The sequence below is a fragment of the Sphaerodactylus townsendi genome, linkage group LG04 (assembly GCF_021028975.2).
Source record: "Sphaerodactylus townsendi isolate TG3544 linkage group LG04, MPM_Stown_v2.3, whole genome shotgun sequence".
Lineage (NCBI taxonomy): Eukaryota > Metazoa > Chordata > Lepidosauria > Squamata > Sphaerodactylidae > Sphaerodactylus > Sphaerodactylus townsendi.
The window spans coordinates 149,625,143-149,653,035 of record NC_059428.1 but is presented as its reverse complement, the minus strand read 5'-3'; the positions used below and the strand labels follow the sequence as shown (position 1 = coordinate 149,653,035).

The 27,893-nt window shown below is 49.0% G+C and overlaps 1 protein-coding gene across 1 annotated transcript in view; it reads left to right on the top strand.

Annotated features, from left to right (window-relative positions):
- The window catches only part of RAB26 (RAB26, member RAS oncogene family), a 180,792-nt gene extending 153,485 nt beyond the window's left edge, over positions 1-27,307 (top strand). The window contains exons 6-9 of the mRNA XM_048494280.1: positions 23,465-23,530; positions 23,849-23,905; positions 24,337-24,413; positions 25,134-27,307. Of these exons, the coding sequence (XP_048350237.1) occupies positions 23,465-23,530; positions 23,849-23,905; positions 24,337-24,413; positions 25,134-25,236 (303 nt within the window). The 3' untranslated portion in view covers positions 25,237-27,307. The remainder of the gene's footprint in view (positions 1-23,464; positions 23,531-23,848; positions 23,906-24,336; positions 24,414-25,133) is intronic.
- The last annotated feature ends 586 nt before the right edge of the window (positions 27,308-27,893 follow it).

Genomic DNA, 27,893 nt, shown 5'->3' with positions numbered 1-27,893 from the left:
TTGTTGCTGTGGTCTTGATGTTCGCGAAGCCATGCGTTCCTCATAATCCTTTTTTTGGCCTCACTTACAGCTAACTTGCTTCTCTTTTGCCACCATTTGTGTTTCCCTCTCGCATTACTTTAATCAGCCGAACTGGACTTCCATTTTCTAAAAGACATTTTCTTTTCTCCTGATAATTTCCTCAGCCTCTCTTGATGGCAGCATGGTGGCTTTCTTTTTGGACTGGAGTGCTGCCTTTTTCTAACCTGTGGAACACATTCCAGCTGAGCTTTTATTACTGTGTTTTTTAAATAACCTCAAGCATCCTGGACAGTTTGACTCTCAACCTTGATTTTCCTTTCAGCTTCCCTAGCGCTATCCCCTCATCTTTGAGAGAATTTCCCTTTCTGAAGGCGAATGTAACTACATTAGTAGTTGCCACTTGTTAGCATGCTGAGATACTGAATCTGACAGCAGCATTGTGAGTCGCTGCTGTTCCCTGCTCGGCTCAACAACACTGACTTCCTGCACCAGGTCCTGGGTCCCACATAGAATTAAATCTAGGATCACCTCTCCTGGATTTGGTTCCACAACCATACCTGCTCCTAAGCCACAGTCATTTAGCATATCCAGGAATGCTCTCTCCTTACTATATGACCTGAGACATGCATTTTTCCAGTTTATATGGGGATGAGTTAAAATCACCCATTACCACTACATTTTTTGTTTGTTTTTGTGGCTCTCTAATTTCTTTTCCATCTCTTAGAATCCTCTTGTGCACTTTGGTCAGGGGCGATAATATATTCCTAATATTAAACTGTGTCGCTTCACACCTGGTATTGATATCCCACAGTGATTCTGTAGGGAACCAACTCCCCATTGTCCTATTTATGGTGATATTACTATGCTCTCTTTGATGTAGCAAAGGGCAACTCCACCCCTGTCGCCCTGTAGCTATCCTTCCTGTAGAGCCTGTAGCCTGGTGTAACAGCATCCACTGGTTCTCCCTCATTCCACCATGTCTCTGTGATGCCCACTATATCAAAAGTCCTCCTTCAAAGGAAACTCTGTACTCTGACTTTTCCCCATTTTAGGTCGAGATGCTTCTACTATTAGCATAGAGACGCACCTGTATACCCTGTCTCTGTCCTTAACCACCTGGGATTTATGTGCTTTACCCTCAAGTCTTTTGTAGACACTATCCCTTGTCACATGCACGTTACTTCCTGTTCCTTCCTTATGCGTGGTTGATTTAGAAAAAACTACTCCCTCTCTGTCTGCATCCCCATAGATGCTGTATTCGAACCGAAGTCACCCTCAGCTCCTGTGTTAAACCCCAGTGATCAGTTTAAAAGCTGTTTTTCTTGCCACCTTTTTAATGTTGAGTGCCAGCAACCTGGTTCCTCTTTGGTTACAGATAGAAGCCGATCTCCCGTTTGTGTACAGAGCCTACCTTGTCCCAAAGGTTCCCCCAGTTCCTGACAAATCTGAAACCCTCACCTTGCCTTACACCACCTTCTCATCCACGCATTTAACGAGACCCTGTATCTCCGCATGCCTGGCTAAGCCCTCTTGGCGATGGGCGAGGTAGCATTTCTGAGAATGTCTGCACCTTGGAGGTCCTGGACTTCAACCTGTTTCCTAGCAGCCTAAATTTAGCTTCCAGAGACCTCCGGCTACATTTTCCCAATATGTTTGGTGCCAGTGTGGACCACAACTGCATGACTCCACCCCAGCACTGTCTAAAAGCCTATCTCTAGGCGAGCGTGACATCCATCAATAACCGCTGGGCGACGGTGCCATGCGGTCATCCTGCGCCTCTCACAAACCCAACTCTCTACCATTTCTGAAGTCGAATCACCCACTACAAGGAGCCCCCACCACACTCCCGAGGGGTATCTCCAGTGTGAGAGGATAGCTGATCACCACCAGTTAAGGAAGGGATCACGCCAGGGCATCTTCCCCACGAACTAGCACCTCCATCCCCAAGGCCTTCATTCTCCATGACATCTGAAGAGATGTCACCTTGGGGACCCGACGTTAGGTCCCTGAAAGCGCGAATACCTCGCCCTCTCTCTGCCTCTTTCAGCTTCTCCAGGTCTGCCACCTTGGCTTCAAGAGAACGCACATTCCTTGAGTGCCAGGAGCTCATTGCAGCGAGGGCACACCCACGACTTCTGTCCTAGTGGCAGACAGTCATACATGTGACACTCAGTGCAAAACACTGGAAAGCCCCCATCCCCCTGCTGGCTTTCTGCCTTCATATCTGATTTGCCAATGTGTAGATCTTTGGTGCGGAGAAGTCATTGGCTGATTCAGTGGGCTCAGTTTGGATTGGGGCCTCGATCTGTATGTGGAGGGAATGTTGCTGGGAGGAATTCCATCCTTTCTTCCTCATGCTAGGTTTTCTCCCCATCCTGTCCATTCCTGCTGTCCCCAGAAAGGCAGGAATAGCCCGGTGGAATAGTTGTGTGGGTCAGGGGGTGGATTAAAGAGGTTGAAAGCCCTCTTCATCCCCAAATAAAGGAGTGCTGTGGCAAAATACCTGACTGCATGAAATTATCTTTCCTGGAGCTACAGAAGGAGTCCACAGGAATGTAGAGGGAAATGCACAGATTGTTGGATGCAGGACAAATGAGTATTTGAAGAAATCTCAGGCTTTTATGCACATGGCAAGGGAAATTTGGCAGGAAAGATGCCTTTATGGCTAGAAGTGGAAAACTAGCGTAGAAGACCCAGCTGAGATCCCGAAAATAGACCAACATGCGGGAGGAGCAATTATCTGTACACTGAGAGGTGCACTGGGAGGAGCGGCACAGAGTGAACCTTAGTTCTCTCTGATCTGCAGAAGATTGAAGATGCGCCAGGAAGTGAGAACGGGTCCTTCTGTGCAACTGGGAAAGAGCCTGTTAAAAGCCGATAAATCTAATTATGGGAGACTACCCTCCCCACTGTCTGTCTGTCAAATGGATTTCCTTAGGAAGGCGCCAAAAAACCGTGTGTTGAGTCCAGTGGGGATTGCTTCGAAACTGTCATCTGATGGGCTACGAGTAGCGTGAAGCTCTGCTTGAAAAACGTATTACTCATGTCACCTGCCTTCTGTCTGCATGGCTGTCTCTATCAGCAGCCCTCCCTTCCCTGGACTGGGAGAATTAATAATAATCTTTCAAATTGGCTTGGACCCCTTAAGCCTTGTCATTGAAAAAGACTCGGCTGGGGACTGCCTTGGTGATGGAGGAGATACGTTTGACTTTCGGTTTATTTTCAGAGAGTGGGGGTGCATATTTCTGCCCGTCATTCCTTTCAAGCCTGTGGCGTTTCTGCAGTAAGTCAAGGGCAGCTGGTAGTTTAGCAGTTCCCTTCTCTGGATCAGGCCTTAGAGCAGGGGTCTGCAACCTGTGGCTTTCCAATTGGCCATGCTGGCAGGGACTGATGGGAATTGTAGTCCATGAACATCTGGAAAGCATGTTTGAATGGCCCTACCAAACAGGCTAGAATACTTGGGCCAGTTCTTTGCCCTCATTTTAAATTCTACATATAAGATGTAATTTGCCAGGTGAAATCCGGTGTGTTGGCCTGTAATCCTACGTAGCCATTGGCTGATTGCTCAGCTGTCACAGAAATGATCACAAACTTGCTGTTCAGGAAGAAACAATCAACAACGGAATGTCAACAAAGTGCAGGTTATAGATTAGAACTGAGAGTTCGGCTCTGGCTGGAAAAATTAATTGCTAAGCTACAATTTTTACCTTGCTGGCCTCTTGCGGAAGGTCTGAATAAATGGGCTGGGGTCCTAAATTTGGTGCAAAGTCAGTTCTGTGAGTCCAAAGAGCTGTAAGCGTGTGTTTCCTGCTCATACAGAAGAGCAGTCTGCTCTTGAAATTAAGGAGTGCCTCCAAAGCTGTTTTGTGATGTGGCACGGGCTCTGTGAGAAAAGGTCTGACCGGGGGGGGAAGTGTTTCTTTGGATCTTGATTTCAGGATTCTTTTGAAATGTAATTGCTGTGTGTGCCTCTGCGTAGGAAAGACTTATTCACAAATTGGCAGAATTTTGGAAGAATTCAGATGACTGAAAAGTTGGGGGAGGATGAATTGTACCAGTCTTTCCAGGAATCACTTCCTAGTACTTGCTTGGCCTATATTTTCCTCCCTTGGTTGTCTGAGTCTCAACAACTTGACAGGTGTGTGTGTGTGTGGTGGTGGAAATAATTTGGTGCATTGCAATTTGGCTGCTTCCCAGTGAGCTCTGTCTTCTTGCCATTCTCAGATCTGGGACACGGCTGGCCAGGAGAGGTTTTGGTGTGGCATGCGTGTCATTATCGAGATACCCGCGGTAAGGAGAGATCCCACGGGTTTCTTGTACTTTCCTAGCTGGGCATAAAAAAATGCAGCGAGGCCAAAGAAATATTCAGGTTCTTTACAGCGACTAAAATTTAGGGCTGTGTCACACGTTCTCCTGTTTTCTGGTTCTGTGAGTTAAAAAGCAGCTCTCAGGAAAGAGGAGAACTGTTGTTTCGCTGTTCATTCAGAAAACCCATTTTTCTTTTCCGTTGCTGCCATTGCTGAAATCCTGGGCAGTTATTTTTCCTGAATGGATCTTCCCAGCCAATTGGGGATTACACAGCTAAAAAAATCACAGCTGCTCAGCAACCAATCCAGTTTGGATAGTTGTTGATCCTTTCCTGCAAGGCAGAGAACACTTCCAGCTCTCTCCTCGCCATGACATACCTCTGAGGATGTCAACCATAGATGCAGGAAGGAGGCAAAATGTTTGAGCCAAAAACTACCAGACCCGGCCACACACGCCCGGTAAAGCACTGCAGTTGGTAACCACTTCCAGCCCAACTGTGAAATTCCCTCTTCAGTCCTTGTTGGGTTGTAATTCTTTTCTGAGGGATGATTAACATGGTCTCTAATACGGTGAAAGCCGGAAGTGGAGTCTTTCCTGGGAAATTCCCCTTAGAAAACAGAGGGGTCCCTGGAAGGCCCACTGGAAATCTGCTGCTACGACTCAGAGTTCTATAGAGAACATGGGCAGCCTATGGTCAGATCCTAAAGCGAGGTGCCTCCAGTGTTCCAAACATGGGCTTATGGGCAGCACAGTGTGGCATGAGGGAGTCCTGAGGCACCTGAGGGAAATGCACTGCTCCATCCTCCAGTTTTGCTCAGAGGTTTGCCCTCTGACATTCTCCTTTGAAGGAGGCAGCATGCTCTTGGGGTGTAGATCAAAGGGACTCCTCAGCGGGGGGGATGATTTAAATGGCTGTGTCCCAACTGGGGCTGGGGTGCTGCCTTTGTAGTGTGTTTGGAACAGCACTCTGGAATTCCTAATGACTTGAAAGGGCCCTTCAGATTGTCAAGGGCTGGAGCTTGAGGGAGAGCGATCGTTAACGCCTCCTTTCTTCTGCAAGGATCGATCTTTTTATTCAGACGCTGGCAGCTCCGCGCTCAAAGGCGCTGCGCTTTGTGTGAAATGGGCTGGCATTGCTTTTAACTGAGTAGGCTGGGGAAATTTTCCACTCGTGCTGGAAGTTTCACAGGTTTGCAGTCGCAGGGCGCGAGAAGGACTCTGGGTGACTGCATCAGGCACGGCAGGAACAAACCTTGAGGCAAACTTTTTGCTTCTTAGCCTGTACCCTAGAGAGTGTGATTATTGTGTGAAAAGGCTCTCCCAGCCCAGAAGGTGACTGGAGATTTACTGATTACTGCTCCCTCCCCCTGCTGACATACCCTTGGCTTGTGGAAAGACTCCTGCCAGAGCAAGTCTGACCTGGGAAAATTGGTTGTCCACACAATCCCAAAGAGGCATCCCAGAATCCCGTGCAGCTTTGGAGAGAGCACCAGGAGACAAATGGTGATTCTTGGAGGAATGCCCAATCCCAGCTGCTGCCTCAGACTGTGGAACGACCTGCCACTGGAAGTGTGGGTGTACCACCCGTGTGGAGCCTTTCCAACTGAACATTTTCCTGGAGCGCTTCATTGTTGATTCCTGGAGTGTGAAAATGCAAAGTCGATCCTGACAGATTGCCTTTGTTTGTAGGAGCACAGCATGAAGTGCAGCGGTTAGGTGGAATCTGTGTAAACAGCAAGGCAGGTCCAGCGTGCTAGATGTGTAGCAGGAGATGCTCTGAGTTATTGGTGCCAGCCAGAGTTACCCAGTGATCTATTTGTGTGACTCTCCTGGTGGTGGTGAGAGGATCCTGCTTAGGAGGGAACGCAATGCAGTGAAGGCATTAGTGATGGTTAAGAGCAGGTGCATTCTAATCTGGAGAAGGAACGGGTTTGATTTCACTCATGCCGCCTGAGGCATGTGGAGGCTTATCTGGGGAATTCCAAGATTAGCCTGTGCACTTCCACCACGCCAGCTGGATGACCTTGGGCTGATCACAGTTCTTAGGAGACTCTCTCTAATACCTACCACCTCACAGGGATTGTTTGTTGTGAGGGAAGGGAAAGAGGAGTTTGTAAGCCTTTGGAAGGTCCTCCTACAGGAGAGAAAAAGGGGGGATATAAATCCAAACTCTTCTTCTTCTTCAAACTGATATTTGGAAGGCCATGGGGTTTTATGACCTCCTGGGAGTCAACCCAAAGGAAAAGGAGGGGCTTCACAAATGGATTTGAGTTGTTCTAGAGTCTTTGAATGGAAGATTAACTCACCGACTTCTTCAAATACCTTCTGAGTGAGAAGGCAATAAAATACACCAAATAATAACAAGGTCCCTGAATTTGAGGTTGAATTGTGTCCTTCCTTTTATCCTTTGGACTTCTCCGATGCCTAGAGACTTCCCCACTGCCCCACCCTCCATAATATATACCAGAATTATTTCTATTGGAAATCTGAGAGCCTTTTAAGTCATCTCTGCATCAGCAATACTTTGCATTCAAGATGTCCGTTGCAGTGCTGTTCAGCTCAGTCTTGTTTATTCATCTTAGTCGCAAGCTGGACATTTTTCCCCCGGCATCTTATTAAAACTTGGCTGCTTGAGTATATTCTTCCAATAACATCACGATGTTTATTATCCAGTTAGCAGGACTCCGGTTGCAAGATTTCGCTTCTATCTTCCAAGCAGTGATCACTAAACTGGGCTAACATTGGCCCAGGTGCACTGGCATCACTTTGATTTTTTGCATTTTCAGCAAAACACCTACCACTTAGAAAAAGAGTTTGAGTGTAGCCGGCTTCCAAGGTCACCCCTATCATTTTTGAATGTGTAGACTTTATAAATCTCTCCTCAGTAGTTCTAGGTTTACATTAGGAGCTATCGATCCCAGGCAAACCTGAATTCTTTCTTCACCATCTGCTGATATTTACATAGACTTTTCTCTCTATAAAATGGAAATTAACCTTCCCTGACAGAACAGTTGGCCAGACTGTCAAGCAGGCTGGCTTATTCCGCAGAGTTATCTGTCTTGCAGGAATGAGAGTTCTCTCCGGAGAGGCCTCCGGAGCAGGCAAATGATAATGGAGACAGCTAAGGTTTCCTGATGGCACACAGCCCCAAGAATTGTTTCTCCGGCAGGGGAAATGAAGGTTTAATGTTGCCTGCGGTGCGCGGTGAGATATTTTTCACGCGGTGGTGGGGAAAGTGAAAACTTCCCCAGTAACTCTCTGGGTTTCATGGCTTTTACGCGCCTCAGGGGAGGTGGTGGTGTTTAGACCCGGGCGGTTTGCAGGGCTAGTTTTCTGCTGCCAAGTGCTTGTTTGGGGGGGAAGGGGTTTGGTTTTCTAGAAGTGGCAGGTAGAATGGGAGTACACCTTCCTAGATGCCACCACCATCAGCGAGTCGGGGAGAAGTCTAACTTACCAGGGAGAAGAGGATTTGTGTTAACATGTTACAAGGTTGGCTGGCTTGCGGGTCGTAATAATCAAGCTCCTGGGATGGCCCCTCTGTTGCTGGGAGGGGGCGGGACAGCATGCAGGCCCCATCAGGTCCCTGGAATTGGGTTGCCTTTATCTCTGCTTGCCATCCCCCATGGCAACGAAGGAATGAAATCCAGCTCTTTGGGACCAGTCTGGTGGCAATCCCCCCACCCTTCATCTTTGAGATCCTGTTTGGTGCTGCTAGATGGAGGACACACAGCGTTCCAAATCTGGGTGCACCAGAAATTTCAGCAATAATGTCTTCCCCACATCCCCTAAGTGACCTTGCCCCTGCCAGAAGTTTCGAAAGGAAGCTTACAAAATCAAAACCAAGTCACCCTGTTCGAGAAATGCCTCGTCTGCATTGGTGGGAGTGGGTTTGAGCGGGAATCCTCAGTTTCCTCTTTGCTGATGTTTACCCTTCACTGTGAAATAAAGACTTTAGAGCAAATCTCTAGTTTCTATTATTTTCAGACTCGAGGTCTGACAATATTTTTATTTTTCCTTTTCTCTTCAGCTTTGCTGCTCCTGTACGATGTAACAAACCGTGCATCCTTTGACAACATTGTGCGGAAAATGCTTAACAAGCCGTGCATCGGCGACCTTATACAGGTAAAGTTGCTGCCTTCAGCATACACACACGCGTCTCCTTGGTAATTGCGGGTAGCAGCTGCTCATCGGAAGGAATCAGAATTTCCAGAGGACATTGTGACCCCAACCTCTCCTGTGGACTAGTGCCTGGAAGAGAGGCAAGAAAAATCCAAAAGTGATCCCATCTCCTACAAAGCTCATTTCTTCTCCTGCAAAGGGTGGGAGAGGGACTATTATTTAAAAAAGCGAACCACCACTACAGGGGGGGAACCAGAGGGCACTTCCTTCCCCATCTTCTGATAAGCAGTTCTTTGGGGAGCTGCTAATTGTGGATTCACCAAAATGGACCAGCCCGAACTATGAGGTCGCATAATCATATAAGTCTCTGAAGTCTCTCTGGCTGTATGAGCCACTTGTGACCACCCAGGACAAACCAACAAAACAAATGAAGGATAAGGAAGGGGGGGGGGGGACCTAATTCTTCAGCTGTTATCTAGAACAGGCCAGATGTGCTGGAGAGGTGCTCTTAATTGCTATCTTTCACCTAGAAATGGGGCTGAACAATGTCTCGAAACAGAGTGTGCCTTAGATTTGGGGTCTGGTTTGAAGTTTATTGCATGGGAGGAGAGGGTTCCTGCTTAACCCTGTTATTGGCCAACTTATGGGAGAAGTGGCAGAGTATGCTGGCATGTATGCTGGGAGGGGCACAGCAGCATTGGGGCAGGGCTGGTGTAGTGGTTATGAGCAGGTGGATTCCGCAATCTGGAGAACCAGGTTTGATTCCCACTTCTTCAGCCTGGATTGGTGGAGGCTTATCTGTAGTGAACCAGATGTGTTTTCACCTCCTACATTCCTGCTAGGTGACCTTGGCCATGTCCACAGTTCTCTCCTGAACTCTCTCAGCCTCACAAGGTGTCTGTTGCCTGGGAGAGGAAGGCAAAGGAGCTTGTGGGAGAGGAAGCCAAGGCTTGTAGTCTCCTTAGAAGAGGAAGGGGATATAAATCCAAACTCCAGGTCACTCCTCCTCACTCCTTTTATGCTACATGCATCTCCCAGTTGGTCTGGATACCAGATGTCAGGGGTTTGGAAGACCATTTGCAGAGCACCAGGGGTGTCAGTTGGAGGAGATGAAAGAGCGCGCTAGGGGAAAGGGAGACTTCATGGTCTGCATCATCCGCCTTTTTTAAGTAGCCTTCTTGTAGTCAGTTTGCTCTGCTGCTCTTTCATTCTTGAGTTTTAAGTTCTTCTGCTACTGCTATACTGACATCTGCCATTCTGAAATTTAAAAATAGCGCTTTGCTAGAGATACTCCGTTTGCAATTCTAGGGAGAGAAAGCAACAGAATGCTGGAGCAGCTAACCTCACTCTGGGGAAAAAAATATGAATTGTGTGCAGGTTGTCTCAAGTTCCTGCTTTAACGGGATCCTCTCCGTGCCTGCCACACAGGTATGACTGCCAGTGGTAGATTGACCAAAGGTCAGCCGTCACTGGAGTGAAGCAGCAGCTCAGCTTTCCTGGGACATCTGGCGCTTGGCCCTTCCGGGTGTGTTTTCATTTTTCCTCACGTTGGTTTCTTTTGGGATGAAAGCCCAGACGCTGCGCAGTTGATCCTCTGCCGGCATTTCATTATGCAGATTTCTCTGGCACTGCGCAGCGTCTCTGTTTGCGAATCGCATGTTAGATGTTTGTCAAAGAGGCTAATAATTACAGCGTTCTCTCCCTGCTCTAATAAAAATAACGAATTAGACATCTGCTGACTTAAATATTTCTCTGTTTTAAGAATGAAAGTTTATCCTCTCCGAGGAGTGTCTTTCCCACCCCTTTCCCTCTCCCTGGCTCGGTTTGCAGTTTTCTTCCAGAGCTTGAGAGGAAACGGAGGTCTTTGCCTGTTGGTCTTCCATTGCTGAGTAGGTAGCTCACCCTCCTTGCAATCTTTGAGCTCCTTTCAGACTGGAAAAGCGAGGTGCTCTCCAAACCTTTGCCCCAAGCACTTTAGGCGAGAGGGGCCAGACCAAGTGCACGAAGGACACTGTAGTCACGTTGATAGCTTTTATGAGTCTTGATCTAAAGCACAGGTGACTCAAACTTCAGCGGCTCCTCCAGATGTTATGGACTACGGTTTCCCATCATCCCCTGCCTGCCAACTGATGCTGGCAGGGGATGATGCTGTAGTTCTAAAGTAATATGTGTGTACTGGCAGGGCCAAGTTGGAAGAATTCCTCCCAAATGTACCTTTTCCGTGGCATAATCAAGGGGAACATTTTGGAGGGGGAAAATGGTTTTGCAATTGGATAGTTCCCTGTAGCCCCTTGGGGACAGCTCCCCTCTATAGATAGAGAAGTTAAGCAATTTACTGTCGAAGGCTTTCACGGCCGGAGTCACTGGGATGTTGTGTGGTTTCCGGGCTGTATGGCCATATTCTAATAGCATTTTCTCCTGACGTTTCACCTGCGGCTGGCAGCATCTTCAGAGGATCCTCTCTCTGAAGATGCCAGCCATACAGCCGGAAACCACACAACACCCCAGTTTAGCAATTGTTTTTAAAATGCAAGAAGGATGAAGAATTAAGTGTACAGATGTAAACATAGGCCTTAAAAGGGGTGGGGGTGGGGGGTTGTGAGATGCCATATGCTTTTGAAGCACGGGTGGGGGCAAGTCTGAGGACTGAACCAGCATTCACTTTGCCTGTACCTTTGTTATGCAGGTGGCAAAGTCCCACCTCCCCTCTTAAGTGTCAGACTCTTGAACGTGGAAATAACAGAGACCGTAGGAAAGATGTGGAAATAACAGAGACCGTAGGAAAGTTTATTTCTTGCAACGCGTAGAGTAACAATAGAAAGCAGGATCTGAGCTAGAGAGCTCAGATCCAGGACCTATATCCTTCAAACCCCCCCCCCATTTCACCCCACACCAAATGTCCCTTACAGTTTCTACAACATTTGCACTACAGAGCTTCAAAGAATCTAGGAACCGTTCACACCTTCTTGCAGATGAGCTGGTGCCAGGAAATTGCCAGGAAGGGAAGAGGGAAACAGGAAAGCATTTACAGGAAAACATTTGCAATTCCCCCACAGCAAGACATCCAGGCACTGACAGGCATGGTCCTGACATTAAGCTTTTAGCAATTAATCCCTTTGTCTTGGGACCGTCCAGTGGACTACCCTTCTAACACACCGCAAAAAAAAATTGTAAGTCTCGTTGCGATCTCTACCTCCCTAAATAGGGAAAAGGGAGCTCTTGGGGGAGGTTGAATTGACCCCCGCCTTTTGGAAACCCAGCGCTTTGCCAGGGCCATGGTGGCAGACTGGGACCCGGAGCCCTGCCAAGCAGTTAAGAGCGCTGGAGCCATTCTCAGCTTTCTGAGCCCTGGCAAATTAGTTCTGCACAGAAGCCTTTATTGGTCCAGTTGAGCACAGGGCGCATTTGTGGCTTATCCTTGCTCACAGGCTCTGAGCAATAATTGTGCTAATTGTGCTAGAAACTCCCCTTGGTGCCACTGGAATAGAACGGTGTGTATTTGGAACAGGCTTCTTCTCGGGCCCTGGGTGCCCAGCACAGCTGTCCTTCTGGGGGAGCGGCCTTTACGGTCCACCTAGCGTGGAATTGCCTGTCCTGATCGGACATCTGCTCTCCAGAGTGGCAGGCAGAGAAATGGCTTTCCAGACATTCATGACCAGAGATCATTTTAATTTGGAACCACTGGGGATTGAACCCGTGACCCCCTGCGTCACCCACCTCTTTCTTGCCGGCTCCGGCAGGGCTGGACCCCTATTTGTCAGTTACCCCCCACAGCGAAAGCAATAATTAGTTCCTGTCCCCTGTTGTGGCAATTGGTCCAAACGCCAGCATGAAGTGGACTCATCCTCTGAGTCGGTAGCGTTCCTTTCATGCCATTTATTAAATTTCTCAACCGTCCCTCCCCTCATGGGCTCGAGCGGATTAACAACACAAACATCACACAATATAAATCCATATCAATGACTAAAACAGTTCTAAAGATCTACAACCCCGATATTGTATTGCAGCAGAAAGAAAATTTTGTTGTGGTGCAAAGTAAAGACCGCCTCAAGGCCTTGGGGCCAGCTTTGGAAAGAGGGCAGATCAGCTGTCCTGCTAGGTTAGCAATGAATGGAGCGAGGTGCAGCTTCCTTTGTGGCTGAATCCCTTTATATCTAATTTGTGCAGCTAATTTTTGAGTCTGTGTCTGTGTGTTGGAGCAGGAAAATGCAGCAGTGTCCTTCCAAGGATTTGAGTGGCAGGGGGAAGAGACAGAGAGCAAGAGAGAGCTGTCCGTGGTCTATGTAAGAGCACCTTTTCTGTGCAAACTCTTGAATATGTCTTGTCGAAGGCTTTCACGGTCAGAATCACTGGGGTGCTGTGTGGTTTCCGGGCTGTATGGCTGTGCTCTAGCAGCATTCTCTCCTGATGTTTCGCCTGCATCTGTGGCTGGCATCCTCTGAAGATGTCAGCCACAGATGCAGGAGAAACATCGAAACTACTACCGAACACGGCCGCCACAAGCCGTAACTGCACCTGCTATATGCTTTTGCGAGCACCCATCTGTTAGAAGGGGCTGAGGACAGATTGGGGCATCAGTGACAAGGGCTGTTCGTGTGTTGGACCCAGACTAGCACTTCTGGGTTGCTGGTTGATAGCCGCCATGTGGAAATTGCTGCCCGCAGTCACCATGGTGGCAGGCCAAGGAGGCAGAGAGGATCTTTGCTTACTTCAGCTGCGCCGCTGAATCTGCATCCGGAGGGTCCACGCAACGGCCCACGGCCAGTACGACCCATCAGGCGCTTTGCCTTGTGAAATCTTGGAGGAGCAAACACGTCCTGATGGTAAAGCAGGCTGTCTCTCTTTTTCTGGGCTTGCTTTGACTGTAGCTGCCGGGGCCGGGAAAGGCGCTTGAGTGGCAGGAATGATCCGTCAGAGCAGACCAGCAGGCCGGCCAAGCACTCTGATCTGTTGGCCAAGTGTAACCTCAGCTTGTGGGTTCTGTGGGCCAGTACTTGGAAGGAGTTGCAAAGAACCAAATTTAAACAAAACAGTTTACTTCTTTTTACAAATAACATTAAACATTACAATTCAAGGTCCTGTTCAGGTTGCATTTCAAGTCCTTCTAGTTACAGTCTACTGATACTGCCAAGTCCAATTCTTCTTTGCAAGGGGGTTGGCTCCTGAAGACTCCAAGGGCTTGATGAACAGGATGCAACATGATGAAGGTTTCCAGGAGAACTCTCACCCATTACAACCACAAAAAGAAACCCTTAACAAGGTGTTAAGGGCTTATAGAAATCAAGGTCCAAGTCTGGTAGCCTTGTCTTCTCCAAAGAGCTCTGCAGCCTTTCTGCTGCTCTGAGTCTCCACCCCCTTACTGGTTCAACCCATTCTGGGCATGGGGGTTACACAAGCAAGGGCGGAAAGGCAGAGCTTGGGGGACCAAGTAGCTCAGAGAATTCATTCATTCTCCCTGGCCATCACAGGCACTGATGTGACTCCCGGAGGGCCAGACTGAGGCCACACTACTGGCAAAATAAAGGAATTGGGGGGGGGGGGAATTGCAGCTCCCACCCAGATGTTTCACCACAGGCCTCCTGGTTGAGAAATGGTGCCTCCCACCCACAATGCACCCCTTTCCACATAGCTCAATGGAGTCAGACGTTTTGACAACACTGGATCGCCACCCACCTCCACCCTCACCTGTGCGATCTTCCAGCAACCGTTTTAACACACTTATGCTGTGCATGATTGCCAGACAGGCAAGGTAGCAGCTGCCCAGTAAATTCCTGGAGCTGGTTTTATGGATGAGGCAGCAAACTCCTCAAAAGAGCTCTAATTCATCTTCTGCGTCTAAATTGACTCCATGGTGGGAGTGTCTGTGTGGATCAGTTGCGGACAGATTCTGCGGCTGATGAAACTGACATACTCCCCCCACCCCCCGTGTTTAAACCCCATAGAAAGTTTTCGGCTGGGCCTGATCCCCTGGTTTGGAGAGCCATCTCCCCCCCACACACACACACACTTTCGAGCAGATTAAATCCAAGGACCAGGAAACATTCTTCCTGCTCTGGGGTTTTTTTATTTGCAAGTCAGGCGCACGGAGCTTCAGCTTAGCTGCAGATGGCTTCGGAGTGGCGGGGATTAAATTCCTGGTCTGCGCTTCCTCATGGAAGCACCTCGAAGAACTCCACACCCGTCTGTCTGTGTCAGAGGCCTGTTTCGGAAGGCCGGGGGGGGAGGGGGGGCTTTGAAATCACGGTGCCTCCAGCCATTCGAAAGCAAAACCCAGAGATGGATGTAATGCAGGGGTCTTCAAACTATGGCCCTCCAGATGTTCAGAGACTACAATTCCCATGAGCCCTACCACTTGGCCATGCTGGCAGGGGCTGATGGGAATTGTAGTCCATGAACATCTGGAGGGCCATAGTTTGAAGACCCCTGATGTAATGTTAAATAGAGCTTGCAATGAGTCCCTCTGAGCCGGCCACAATGACAGACGGTCTTCCTGTCAACTGACTGAGCTGTCAATCTACTCCTCACTCCCACCCCCAATTACTTTCAAAAGCTCGGCATGAATATTCCTCTGCCTACCCGTTCTTTCATCCATTCTCTTGTTGGAAATGGATTGTGCATGGTTTTATTTTTGTTTGCACGTGCTCCGTGGATGGGAGGGGAAAAATTGTTAGCGATAGCACGGCACTGGGCCTCCTTAGTTTTCCTAGCACCGGGATCTTCAATGTGGTGCACCTGCAAACTTGTTGCGTAGCAGTCACCAAGTGCTTTTTAGAACGGGGGAGGGCCCAGGTGGGACTTTTGCCCAGCCCAACTGCTGATTGACCGTTGGAGATTTGATTGGCTGTGCAGGCTTTAAAAAACATTTAAACGTCGCTTTGGCAGCGGCTGCCACCACAACACAGAGATGTTCAGTAGGTGGCTGAGGCAAGCCACAATAGCCGTTTTGTGGCTGTGCCCACCACACCATGTCAAAATGCCAAAATGGCTTGCAGGCTCAAAAAGTTTGGGACCTCTGTCCTAGGGTAGCCTGCCTTCCCCTCGGCTTACCTCCAAGGTTGCTTTCTCAACATTCGACAAAATTAATGTCGTTGCCGGTACTGTCCCCAGACATCAGATTCAGTCTCTCATATTTTGTTGTATTGCTCGAAGTATAACAACATTAGAATTGATTTGTGGGCTTTGCTACCTGTAGGCCTCACACTACCTTCAGACAACATAAAAATGTCTAAGCTCCTGAGCAATTCTGACGTAGAGACTACGGAAGCAGTGGCCGTATTTTTAAGGCGTGTTTTATTGATTGTGCAACAGAGAATGGTTTTCTATTGCATCTGGAAATGCTTGATGTTCTCTCGATTTTATGCCTAATAAAGGTTTTGGAATTGGAACTGGGTAGCCTGCCACTAGTCAAGAGAACAGGGAATGAGCCAGAGCCGTCTCACTGGCCAGAGCCGTCTTAGAAGATGAGCCCTTCTTGATCATGGAACTAAAAAATGGCAGACCCAGGAGCACTTACAGCTCCATTGGATACTGCCCCTCCGTGGAAGAGAAATGCTTAAGCACGATGCCACAACTGCATGCCTTGTTTTGTTTTATTTATTTGGTACGTCATTCTCCCGCCCTTCCTCCTGAATATGTGCGATGAATGTGCGGGAATCTAGAGTGGGTGCCAAGGCCTGCCCCTCCCTGTTTGCCGTCCCACCTCGTCACGATTCCAAACAAGTCAGTCTTTTTGATGAGGCTCTGGCAAGCAGCAGAGGCCTTGGTGGGGAATAAAAAGCCCTACAATTGCAGATGTTCCGGAGATGACAGCACACAGCGTCTCTGCTGGACCGGGCTGCGATGGGCTGTCTGGAGAACCTTTTCATTTTTAATGCTCATGGCGGGTAGACCGGGCTCCCGTGAAAGAGAACCAGCACACGTTCACTCGGGGCCCGACTAGAGCTGCCCGGGGAATACTTCTTTGGTTTTAGCAAGTCTTCTCAAAATGGCATCCTCACCTGCTTCCTCAGAAGCATTGGAAAAAGCAAGTGTGGCCATACGAGGAGTTCCACTCCCCTGGTTCTAATCCCTGTTGGTCCAGTCAACATCTTTCCGGCCAAGCTGCCTCACAAGATCCATGGTGGGGATAAAACACAGGCAAGGAGAAATGGGAGTGAACAAATTGACCGTAACCAGGGTTTTAGTGTGAAAACAACCTGCGATGAAATTAAATAACAGCTTCCCCAAGCAGGCCTCACTGAAAAACCCCTCGGGAGAATTATTTTATTTTTTTGCAAATGCGTGCCAGATTGCCTGCCATTCACCTGGAATTTGGCTTTTTTGTTCTGGATCACTTCCTGTGAGAATTCAGGGTGCTTTTCGGGCCTGGGACGAATGCAGTCGTGTAGATGGGCGACCCTTTGGCAAAACTGGCCGATGCTGTCTCCTCAGCCCAATTCCTGGTTTCCGTTTGCTTCCCAGCAACTGTTTGCATCCGTGCAATGCAGCTCCTTCTCACCGCCATGGACACGTTCATTGGGGGAAAATAAATAAGTTAGCTGTTGACACTCGGAGGCCCCTTGTAGTTCCAAGCATAACTCTTTCCCTGAGCAGGGAATACAAATAGCAATAAGTGCCGTGCTGGCTTTCTGCTTAACTGTGGCCCTGGGGGGTGTCTTAATTCACACTTTTTTTGCATACCTCAGCTGCCCAAGTGAGCGTCTGGAGCATATGCGGCTTTCTCAGCAGAAGACTGAACCTTCCCTTCGGGGGAGGATGCTCAAACTAACAGTCGCCTTAAGTGCGTTTTGTGAGAATATATGTATTTATGGTATTTGGTTTATAGCCTGGCCTCTCACAGGGGCTCAGGAAGGCTGGGAAAGGGGGCTGGTTTTCCCGCTGTGTCCCTGGCCACCAAATGTCATTTTGAGAATAAATCCTGTAGGCTATTTCTGGCAGGTGCACAAGGCAGAGTTTGAGTCATCGGGGAGAAGAATGCCAGCGTGGAGAAGCAGGCCTGTCTGCGCAAAGGTGCCAGCCTCATTCCACACACACACACACAAGCTGAGCTTGAAGGGAGTGCTCAAGACCAGTCCTAGTGGTCACAGTCATGGTGGGATGGAGAGCTGGATCTCGGAGGGGCTGAAGCGATCTTCCCCCGAACCTTTGAGAGGAGGAAACCCAGGCGCTGGCGCACCGCAGTGACGTGCTTCCAAGTAGCAGGCAGGCCATAGATTCATGCACTCTGGCTGAATCTTCAGGGCATAAAGCAAACAGGATTTCCCACCTGAAAGGTGTGAAGGATGGAATGGAGGCTGGCTGCTAGGTTGGCATCTCTGGGGAAAGTCTGCACCCCACCTCCCACGTGGCATGGAGGCACAACTCTTTGAGAACTCTGAAGGATTATCTGATATTGTAAACGTTAGTGTTACTGGAAAGCAAAATCTCGTGTCGTCCCCCAAGTGAACATCTGCTTGTTCCAAGTAAACCAAAGCAGTAGGCAGAGAAATCTGATTTTCTTTCTGTCAGTAAGGTAACTCTGCTGGAGCCTGTCTGTGAATTGCAACCGCTTCGAAGGGAGCCAGCGTGGTGTAGCCTGGGATTAAGAGCGGTGGTCTCTGATCTGGAGAACTGGGTTTGTTTCCGCACAAGCAGTGGACTCTTACCTGGTGAACTGGATTTGTTTCCCTCCTCCTCCGCATGAATCCTGCTGGGTGCCCTTGGGCCAGTCACAGTTCTCTCCGAACAACACGTTTGTTGAATGCACACCCACCGCAAGTGCGTGGCCGTGTGGGAGGCAGACTTCTCTTAGAAGGTTCTTCTGGCCACGCTCTGTTGAAATGAACGGGAACAGCCCGAGAGCTCAATGACGTTGCTGCGCGTTCCTCGTTCGTTGCCGTGACGCTTGTGCAGCAAAACCGCCTGCCTTAATAAGGCAGCTTGAAGTATTGGTAAGCCTGAAGTGAAGCCCCTCCGCCTCGAATCCTGGTGTTCCGGCTTCCCTTGGGCTGCTTTGTTCAAGCCCAGCCCCAAAGGGGAATATATAACTAGCCCTTAATGGGAAAGGCGTTCTGGCAGCCGAGGACCTGTTTTCCATTATTTCTCTGGTTCTTAATACGCGTTCAGCAGCAGCAAGAAAATTGACAAGGAAAAAGGGAAGGCGAGCAGGGAACAGGGCAGAGTAATAAACTTACATTATTCTATCAATCATTCATGAAAGGTAATGACCAAGTGATGTACATGAGCAAGAGAGCTGCTCTTTGCTGTGTAAAGCCCATGGCCTTGAAGGGAAAGTGTGCCGTATTCTGCCCTAATAGGCCAGATGGTGGCTCAGTGGTAGAGTGTCCTTGGCATGCCGAACGTCCTAGGTTCGATCCCGAGCACCTCCAGTTAAAAGGACCAAGCCAAGTAGGTAATGTGGAAGACCTTTCTTTGCCTGATACCCTGGATAGCCACTGCCAGTCTGAGTAGATAACTGTCCTTGATGGCCTGTGGTCCAGTATAAGGCAGCGAGGTGGCACCCTACTAGTCACTTCTCTCCGGGATGAAGGCGAGCCATTGGTGAGCACCCTTTGGGTTTGGTCAGTCAACCAATGACAAACCCTCTTGGGGAGGGTTTTAAATATGGGTTTCGCTGGATGCCTTTTATTTTATTTTAATGTATTAACCGCTGTTTTTAAACGGATTTAGTGGTCATATTTTAAAATTGATGGAGTTTCCGTAGTTGTAATTTATTCACATGTAGTTAAACTTTGCTCCCTTTGTTGTCTGGTTGTATTGTGGTAGAATTTTATGTTGTACACCGCCCAGAGCCGTCTGGGGACAGGGTGGTATAGAAAACCAAACAATCAATCAAATCAATCAAATCCACCTAACTAGCCTTGTCTAGCCCACATTTTACTACCCTTTTTTGCAAGAATGTCATGGGGCACCTTACTGGAGTCGAGGTTATGTCCCATCCACAGCATTCCCTTCATCTACCAAGCTTGTCACTCTATCAAAAAGAGAGAGAAAGAGGGAAAGAGAGAGATAAGGCTTGTTTTTGAGAAAGCCATGTTGACTTTTAGTGATCACAGCATCCCCTTCTAAGTGCTGACAGACTGTCTGTTTGATGATCTGCTTGGTGTTGTAGGTTAGGTAGGTTTGGTGTTGTAGGTGTGGCTGGCCCAAGGTCATCATACCTTGAGTTTCCATGGCAGAGTGAGGATTTGAACTTGGAACCCCCCCCCCCCTCGATCCTCATCTGGCATTCTAACCATCATGCCGGCTATCACTACTTGGTGGCTGCACCCCTAGCCCCATTATGTTCTCTCTGGGTCGGGGAAAGGCTTTAGCACCCTGCAAGCAGTCGCTTCCGTTTGTCTTTGCAATGTTTTCTTCTAGTTCTCTCAGGCCTTCAGCTATGTGAAGTGCTTGGGTGGGGAGGGGGACAGAAGGGAGAAACCAGTAGTGGAATCAGCAGTTGCTCCAACCTTGTAGGCTATTCTGCAAGAATTAAATTGCAAACGAGACTAATGCCCCTAATTAAAGACATTATGAAGCAGAGGTAATAAGCAGGCACCGTTTGGCAGTAGCTGTTGCTCCCCATGTTTAAGGCATCTTGCGTTGCCTGCTGGTTTTGTGTGGGAGCGAAAGGGCTTTCATAGAGCTCCTAATTGCTTACCCCGGGGGGTGCTGAGCCCTGTGTACATGGAAGGCATAAGAAGTATGTACTCCAAACTCCTGTGTGCTGGAAAGAGCCCCCCTTTTTTGTGCAGCATTACTTAACTTGAGTGCTCTCTGTGACAGGAATGGTGATAATCGCTATTCAGCATTTAAAATGTTCTCTGGAAGACTTGAAACAGTCTGCCCTTTCGTAACTTGTCAACCCTTGGGGAATTGGAATGGCGTGCCGTGGAAGTATGAGCGTCGTCTCTGTCTGCTTCGTGTTTCCTGTCCAAATCTGAGAGCTCCCCCTCCCCCATCCCTCCCCCTTGCCCAAAGACCACCTCCAGTCCTTGAAGGAGGGGGAGAGTAGATCTGAAAGAATGTCAGTCATGAAACCCTCCTAAAAAGTTGTCTTTGAGTCCAGATGACCAGTCACAGCTGGTGGGCAGCCAGGGTCACTGCCATGATGGGCCCCATGCTAGAGGGGGCTGACCACCTGCAGTCCCCCCCCCCCCGCCCCAATGTTAGGGGACAGAAGAAAAGGAGCAGGTTTCTGCCATTGTGTTCCTTCCTGACATCAAGGGGTCGGGATAAGGGTGCGTGGATTCACACCTGGCCGTAGGAGGGGGGCAGCCATATCACCTTCTGACGATATGGCCCTTTTCCTTTCATTTTCCTTTGATGCTTGTAACTGTAGTGAGCTAGGAGAAACCCTGGCGCCTTCCCAGCGGGAGGGGCGGCAGGTGGCTGAGAGCTGTCGCTGCGCTGGCCTTGAGATGCTCAACTCCCAAACCTCTCTCTTTCCGTGGTGCGATTCTCACAATCTGTGGGAACCAGGAAGGGGGGATTTACGGTGGGAACTCTGGGGGAATAAAGGCAAATGTACTTCTGGGATCTGGCAGAACTGGCTTTCTGAAGGCCTTGCTGTTGTCAGTGAAGACTTCTGAGCCAACCGCCAGAGTCCACTTACTGACCAGTCCCAAGACCTGACACTTAGCAGATGATGCCAATACCTGTTCTGTCTGGGGCTCCGGCAGCTGGTTTCCAGTAGCAGCTCCCATCCACCTCCAGTTGGGCATGTGGGGGTGAAGTATTGCTGGGACTGGCAGTGATCCTGGCACCTCCCCCCATGCTTTTTCTTCAGGGCCCCGGAATCACCAAGACTGTCCCTGCAAACAGTGCAAATAGCTGTAGTCGGATAGCGAATGTGTTCACCTTTGGGGCCAGAAACCTCAAGTAGGCGGGGGCTGTGCAACCGAGGCTTTCTTGGGAGACGTGGACGATCAAACGAGACAGATTTCAAACTGATCTCCGGGGTGGTTTTGAACTAAAAATGCCTTGTTTGCCCCAAGAGATTACCTCCATGGGAAGAGAGAGGAAATTGATTCTCCTGACCTTTGGAAGTTTTGACACTGAGGACTTCTAGGTTTGCTGAGATGAGCGCTGCTCTCCGGTGGTTCCAGTTGTGTACATATCTAGCACTGTGGACTTTCAGCATTTAACTCATTTTGTTGATTTGGGGTGTGTGGGGGGGTGTGTATTTATATATATTATATATATTTATATATTATATGTATATATGTGTGTGTATGTGTGTGTGTGTATATATACACACATACACACATACACACACGCACATATATATATGTATATATATGTATGTATGTATATATGTATGTGTGTGTGTGTGTATATATGTATGTATGTGTGTATATATGTGTGTGTGTGTGTGTATTTGGTTCAGTCCTCTTCATTAGTTTTAGCTCTATGTATTGTGAAGTTGCCTGGTTTTTAATACTTTCAGACTTTGATGCAATGGTTTTGCTCCTTCTTTAAAAACAAGTGAAATGCTAGTTATCTAATTGATATGATGATACATGGATGTTTTAACAATATAGTGAAAGCTGCCTGGATCTTTTTATATGGAGAGAGGAGGCCAGGTTTTCTAAATAGCTTGTTCTGAAGGAAGAGAGGGGGAGGCATGAAGTTTCCGGCGCAGATTAATCACCGGTGGTTGGCTGAATGTTGCCCGTGTTGGGTTGAACACGATGCTTTCCAGGGGAGTTGGTTCATATCAACAGCTGCGGGCTGTTCGTTGTGGAACAATTTTGTCCCCAGCCCAAACAGAAGCATTCGAGGTAAATCTGGGGCAGGGGGTTCTGCCCTGACAAGCAGTCTGTTCTGCTCTGCCCCCTCCCACGATTTCCAAAAGATGAGCTGGGAATTGGAAGCTGTTCCCTGCAGCTCTCCCGGCCTTTTCCATTTCAGACACGTTGCCTATAAAGACGGTTCTCTCTCCCCTGCCCTCCCCCCATCTCAAAGACGTCTCTTTCGCGCCATCTTGTGTCAAAAATCCCATCCTGGGTTTAGCATGATTATGACTGGCTTCTTCTACTGACAACACTTCACCTGTTTCTCAAATAGCACAATCGAGGCATGGAAGCAGTAGGATGCAGCTGAAACCTTAATTTTAATCACAAGCGTCGAAGCTTGGATGAAAATATTTGGCAGTGCCGTGGGAAGGAATGTTGGCCTGGGATTGGAAAAGCCAGTGGCGGGAGAGGGATGCTGTGTAGGGATGCTGGGGCAGGGGGCACGTAGCTCCAGCAAGGCCCCTGAATCACATATGACCTGTGCTCTTGAATCACCCTGATGCAAGATAGCCAAGAGCATCTCTCCCCTGTCTCTGTGCATAGCCTTGTGGGTGGACGAGGAATCCTAATCTAGACTGTGACTTCCAGTAGCTGAGAATTCCACAAGCAAATTAAAACTCTGCTTCTTTTCAAGGTGACATATCTGTCCGTTCAGGGCAGGGGTTTACCCAGACATTCTGGGTGAAGTTACGTATACTTGTTTCGCCCTTCTTTCAGGGAGCTCCCCACTGTGCCGTGGAGAGAACCACATCTTACTGCAACATGCCTCTGAAGATGGCAACTGTAGATGCCGGCAAAACATTAGGAGCAGAAACTACCAGACCACGGCCACACAGCCCGGAAAACCCACAACATGCCAGCTCAGGGCATCTCACATGGCTCTCTCTTCCTCGTTTTTCTTACAACCTTGTGTGATTGGTTAAACAGAGAGGGAGAGAGAGTAATTGTTCCAAGATGGTACACAAGCTCCTGGCAGAGTAGGGATTTGAAACTAAGTCTCTCGGGCTCTAGGCTGGCACTCTCACCACAATGTTTGCCTTGCGGGATCAGGAACAGCAAACTGGAAAGAGTTGCAAAAACAGCATGGCAAGCCACACCGTAGTGGAAATAAGGGCTTCTTGGTATGTCTGTTCCCAAGCCAGGAGCTCAGTTGCCACTGTGTGAATTGGGGCACGCCGTTTGCCTGGCGTCTAAACCGTATCCCTGTGTTCTGTGCTTGTTTCCCTTTCCTCTGCTAGGCCTGGCTGATGGAAATTCAAGAGTATGCAAAGCAGGATGTGGTCCTGATGCTGCTGGGAAACAAGGTGAGCTGGGCTCGCTTGGACAGATCCAGAGCAGGAACGGGGATGCACTGAAAACTCGGTGATGCTAAAGAAGGGGGTTTGCAGGAGGGAAACGTCGGACTTTTTCTCTGGTTGACTTCGATGCAGAGTGGATATTCAGCCGGCGCTCCAAAGCACTTGTGGGCTGGTGGTTCTGCCATGGGCTGGCTGTGCAGCTAGCTCGGCTCGGGCTCAGCCACGCGAGGGGCATCCACGGTGCGTGGGACCTGCCCCAGTCCTGCAGATGAAGAAGGGGTTTATGGTCTGCTCCTCAGCGCTGTTGCTTTCTCGTTGCTCCAGGTGGACTCAACACAAGAGCGTGTGGTGAAGCGGGAAGATGGGGAGAAGTTAGCCAAGGTAAGGGCTGTCCCCTGGGGTTGTGTGCACTCATCTCGACAACAGACTGAGATTCTGCTCCAAGGAACAATTATTTGTGGGAAGAGTTGGACACAGCCCCAGTGCATCAAATGTTCTTTCTTCGTATTCATGATTTATTGTCTTTCTGCCGGAGACATGCTGGCAAGACGACATGGCATCCCCAGAAGCACGGAGGGTTTTCAAAGGAAACATAAGTCCTGTTTCAACTTTTCAGGGATTCCCCACCTGAGAACAACCTTTGGTTCCTGCTTATCCTTTGGGATGGGGCGCATGGGTAACTCTGAGGGACTTTCCCTTTAATTTTGCTGTCGTTTAAGGGTAGTCAAAGTTCTGGAGTAGGCAAACTAGAGTTCGTAGGGGTATGTGCATGTTCAGGAAACACAGGCTCTGACTCTCATCTTGTTGTGCAGGAATACGGGGTGCCCTTCATGGAGACGAGTGCCAAGAGCGGCTTGAACGTGGACTTGGCATTCACAGCCATTGCCAAGTAAGCTGATCTGTTTGAGCTTTCCTTCACACGTGTGGTTTGGGTTAGTTGCTGAGGTCATGCGGATCCACTGACTTATAGGGCATCTTTTGGCAGACTGGGCACTCTCTTCCGGAGATAGGTTTGTGGGAGACAACCAGGTGGGGCGAGGGTACATGAATGTTGACTGCTTGTATTTTACTGCCAAGCAGGTGAGGGTGGAAACCCCCATCACTTTCTCTCCTTGACCATAAAGGTGGCTTCAGGCTATAAACTCTTATCTTGGCTGCAATACAAGGTAATAAGACTGCAGGCCGAACTCGCAGGGCTTTTCTAGGAAACAGCATTTTGGTACAGAGGTTGTGACTCATCCATGCCTGTGGTTCTCATGGCTCCAGCATTCCTGGGTCTTTTCCTTTGTGCTTCACTTTAAGGGGACTCCAGACCGGCAAAACTGTTTGTCATTTCTATGCTACCTGTTTTGAATTGTTCTGGAGTGATAAACGTGGTGGGGAAGTAGAAAGCAACACCTTTTTGTTGCCAAGTTTCCAAAATGTTCCTGGGCCACACAAAATAAAACAGCCTTGCAAGTTAAGTCCTCCCGTTGTCCAAAAAAACATTTTGCCAGTCCCTCGTCCACATACCCTCGACAGTCAAGTCCTTAGTTGGTTTATGAGCTAGCCTCTTTACTACAACACTATCCGATTCAGTTGACCACACCATCTTACATTCCGCTTGCAGGGAACTGAAGCACAGGTCGATGAAACTGCCCAATGAGCCCCGGTTTAAACTGCACGACTACGTCAAGAAGGAAGTGAAAGGTGCCGGCTGCTGCAGGTCATAAGCGCAAGTGTTCTCCTGCGTACCTTGCCATCCACAGGTGGGAGGAGGGGGCATCCCTTGTACAGAGACTCGCAACAAGCATCCTGTGTATCATGCTGGATTCATCTGTGTGCCGCTCAGCTCAGCCCCCTCCCTGCCTTCCCGCAGCAGAAAGCCTGCCTCTCTGGATGTGCCTCCCGATGAATAGGAGAAAGCTTGGCGGGGCCGGCAGAAGTTGGTATTATTTTCCCCAGTGGGGTCAGCTCTGGAGAAATGGCTCAAACCTTAATGGGTTGGAATCAGAAGGAAGTAGCGTGATGTGAATTTGAGCCGCTGGCGGAGAATGAAAAATCACAGCCAGCCCCTGCAAAAGCTGCATAAGTGCTGCAAGAATTGGAGTCGCGTCAGCACACGGGGGCTCACACAAATCCCGTTAGCACCTGCAGCATTTTTGCAGGACTCGTTGGAGACAGATTGTACCTCCTTGTTCCTTCCTTGGTGTTGTGAGTCGTTGTCTGGTTGTGAGGTGTTCAGGATCCCAGTCTATTCAGGTCTTGACCCCACCCCCCCAACCCTTCCTCTTCTGAAAGTTTGGGTTTGTGCCTCGATTGCTCCGTGTGCAGACCCGGGGGCTCTACCCTTCTGGGGCTTTTGGTTGTTTTGAAAGACCAACATGGGCCAGGAAGGCTTAGCTAAGTGGAATGTGTGGAATGTGTGCTGTGCTGCCAAGTTGTGTTACCCACACAAGTGCGTTATCGTCCGAGCTAGGGAAGGCGGTTGCTGCTTATTGCTAGCCCCTCCTCGGTCATTTCCTTCACGGCTCTTCTTGCCACTGGAACTTCTGTGGTTTCATCCCAGAGTGCCAACGCTTTGGGTGTTTTTGTGGTGTGTATGTGTGTGTGGCTTTTTTGTAGGAAGATGTGCAATACCAGGAAAACTTTTTTTAATACACTGGCAAGTTCTGTGCTCATTTCAAAGAGGACTTTGTCCCCCTTGGTTCTTTGCTGTGATTCCCGCAGTCACCATTGGAGGTATGTTGTGTGGCTGGAGGGCTTTCCTCAAAGGTCACCCAAGAAAGACCAGCAGCTGCGGTGTGGCTTGAGGCATGGTCTGGATCCTCACAGCAGGACTTAGGAGAGGAGACAACTCCCCTTCACCCTGGAGGGAGGACCAGCAACAGCTCCCTGCAAGCAGAAAAGTAGGCTTGCTGGAGGACGCAGGGCTAGGCCCTTCCTGAAGCACTAGTTTTCTTTGAGGGAAGAGGGAGAGTTAAGGAATGGGCACTATTTCCTAAGTGTGAAAAGTGTGATCTTGGAGCTGGCATGGTTGGGTGTGTGTGTGCAGGAAGGCTGTCCCTGGTGGATGCCTCTATTAGTAGTTTTGTCTCTTGAGCAGCTAGATGGCTTCTGTTCCCTGCAGGAGTCTGCATAGCAAACTGGTCAACCACCTCTTGCTTAATCAGAAGTCCGCCCCCGCCCCCGCTGTGGCCTCTCAGCCTTAGCCCCTTGCCACAGGGGGCTCTCAGCCTCCCTTTGAGCACGCAGGGAGATTGCCTGCCAAGCTCTTTGCAGCCTCAGCCTTCTTTCTCCCTGTTGGCGTTTCTTGCTTGGTGTCAATTTTTCTTCTTTAAAAAGCTGCTGCATCTGCTGGTTATTTTTTCTTAACATGCCCCAAACCAGCTTTTAAATAGATTTTGTTGCAGAAGGGTCAGTGTGCATGTTGCGTGCGCCTAGTTCGAAGTCCCTCGTATCTCTGCCTACCAGGGTAAAAGCCGCACCTGTGCAGCTTGAGCCCAGATGGGTCTTTAGATTTTGTATCTTGCTTCGGAAAGCCAGCAGCAGCGGCTGCTCTCCTGCTCAGGCTGTGTCACTTAGCTTCTGCAATCCCCCTCTCGGGAGAGACTCATGGAGAGACTCGGGAGAGCCCGGCCTGCCCGCAGCTGCTCTTTTCGATACAGGCTGTTCCTGCCCCCTAGCGACGGAAATCTGTCTGAGTACACAGCCCCTTCAAACAGTGTTACATGTACCAACAACTTGCTGGCTCTCTGTATAGTTTTTTGCTGTTCCTCTTAATAAAAGATTTTTTTAAATAACGATCCTTGCCCGCGTCATGTGTTCCAGCCTCCACAAAGCAAAACAACAGCTTTTATCAAAGCAACGGTTTCCTACCACCAATTGCCATTTTAAAGGTACCTTTGATTAAATGAGAGCATTTCCCTTTCAGAAATAGCACACCACAAGAGCTGAAATTCACACCCATGAAACTGCCTTGTACTGAATGAAGAAGAAGAGTTTGGATTTATATCTCCCCCTTTCTCTCCTGTAAGGAGACTCAAGGTGGCTTACATACTCCTTTCCACTGGCGTAATGCCCATTGGGCAAGGTGGGTGCCCAGGGCATCACCTTGTGGGGGGCATCAAAATGCTGGGTTCGTTTTTGGGTATTTTAGTGGTTTTCCATTTTTGGCCTGCAGGGGGCGCAGGTTTTAGGCTAGATCCCTCCCCAAATTTCACCTTCCCGCCCCAAATCTCCAGGGCTGCCCCAGTCTGGAGTTGGCAACCACGAGCAGCGGAAAAGTCAAGGGAAGGGACATGATCAGTGATCATTAAAAAGACTGATCAATGGAAGGAATAATAAGGGAGCCTGAAATTAAGAGTGGCGACCCCATGGATGGACGCAA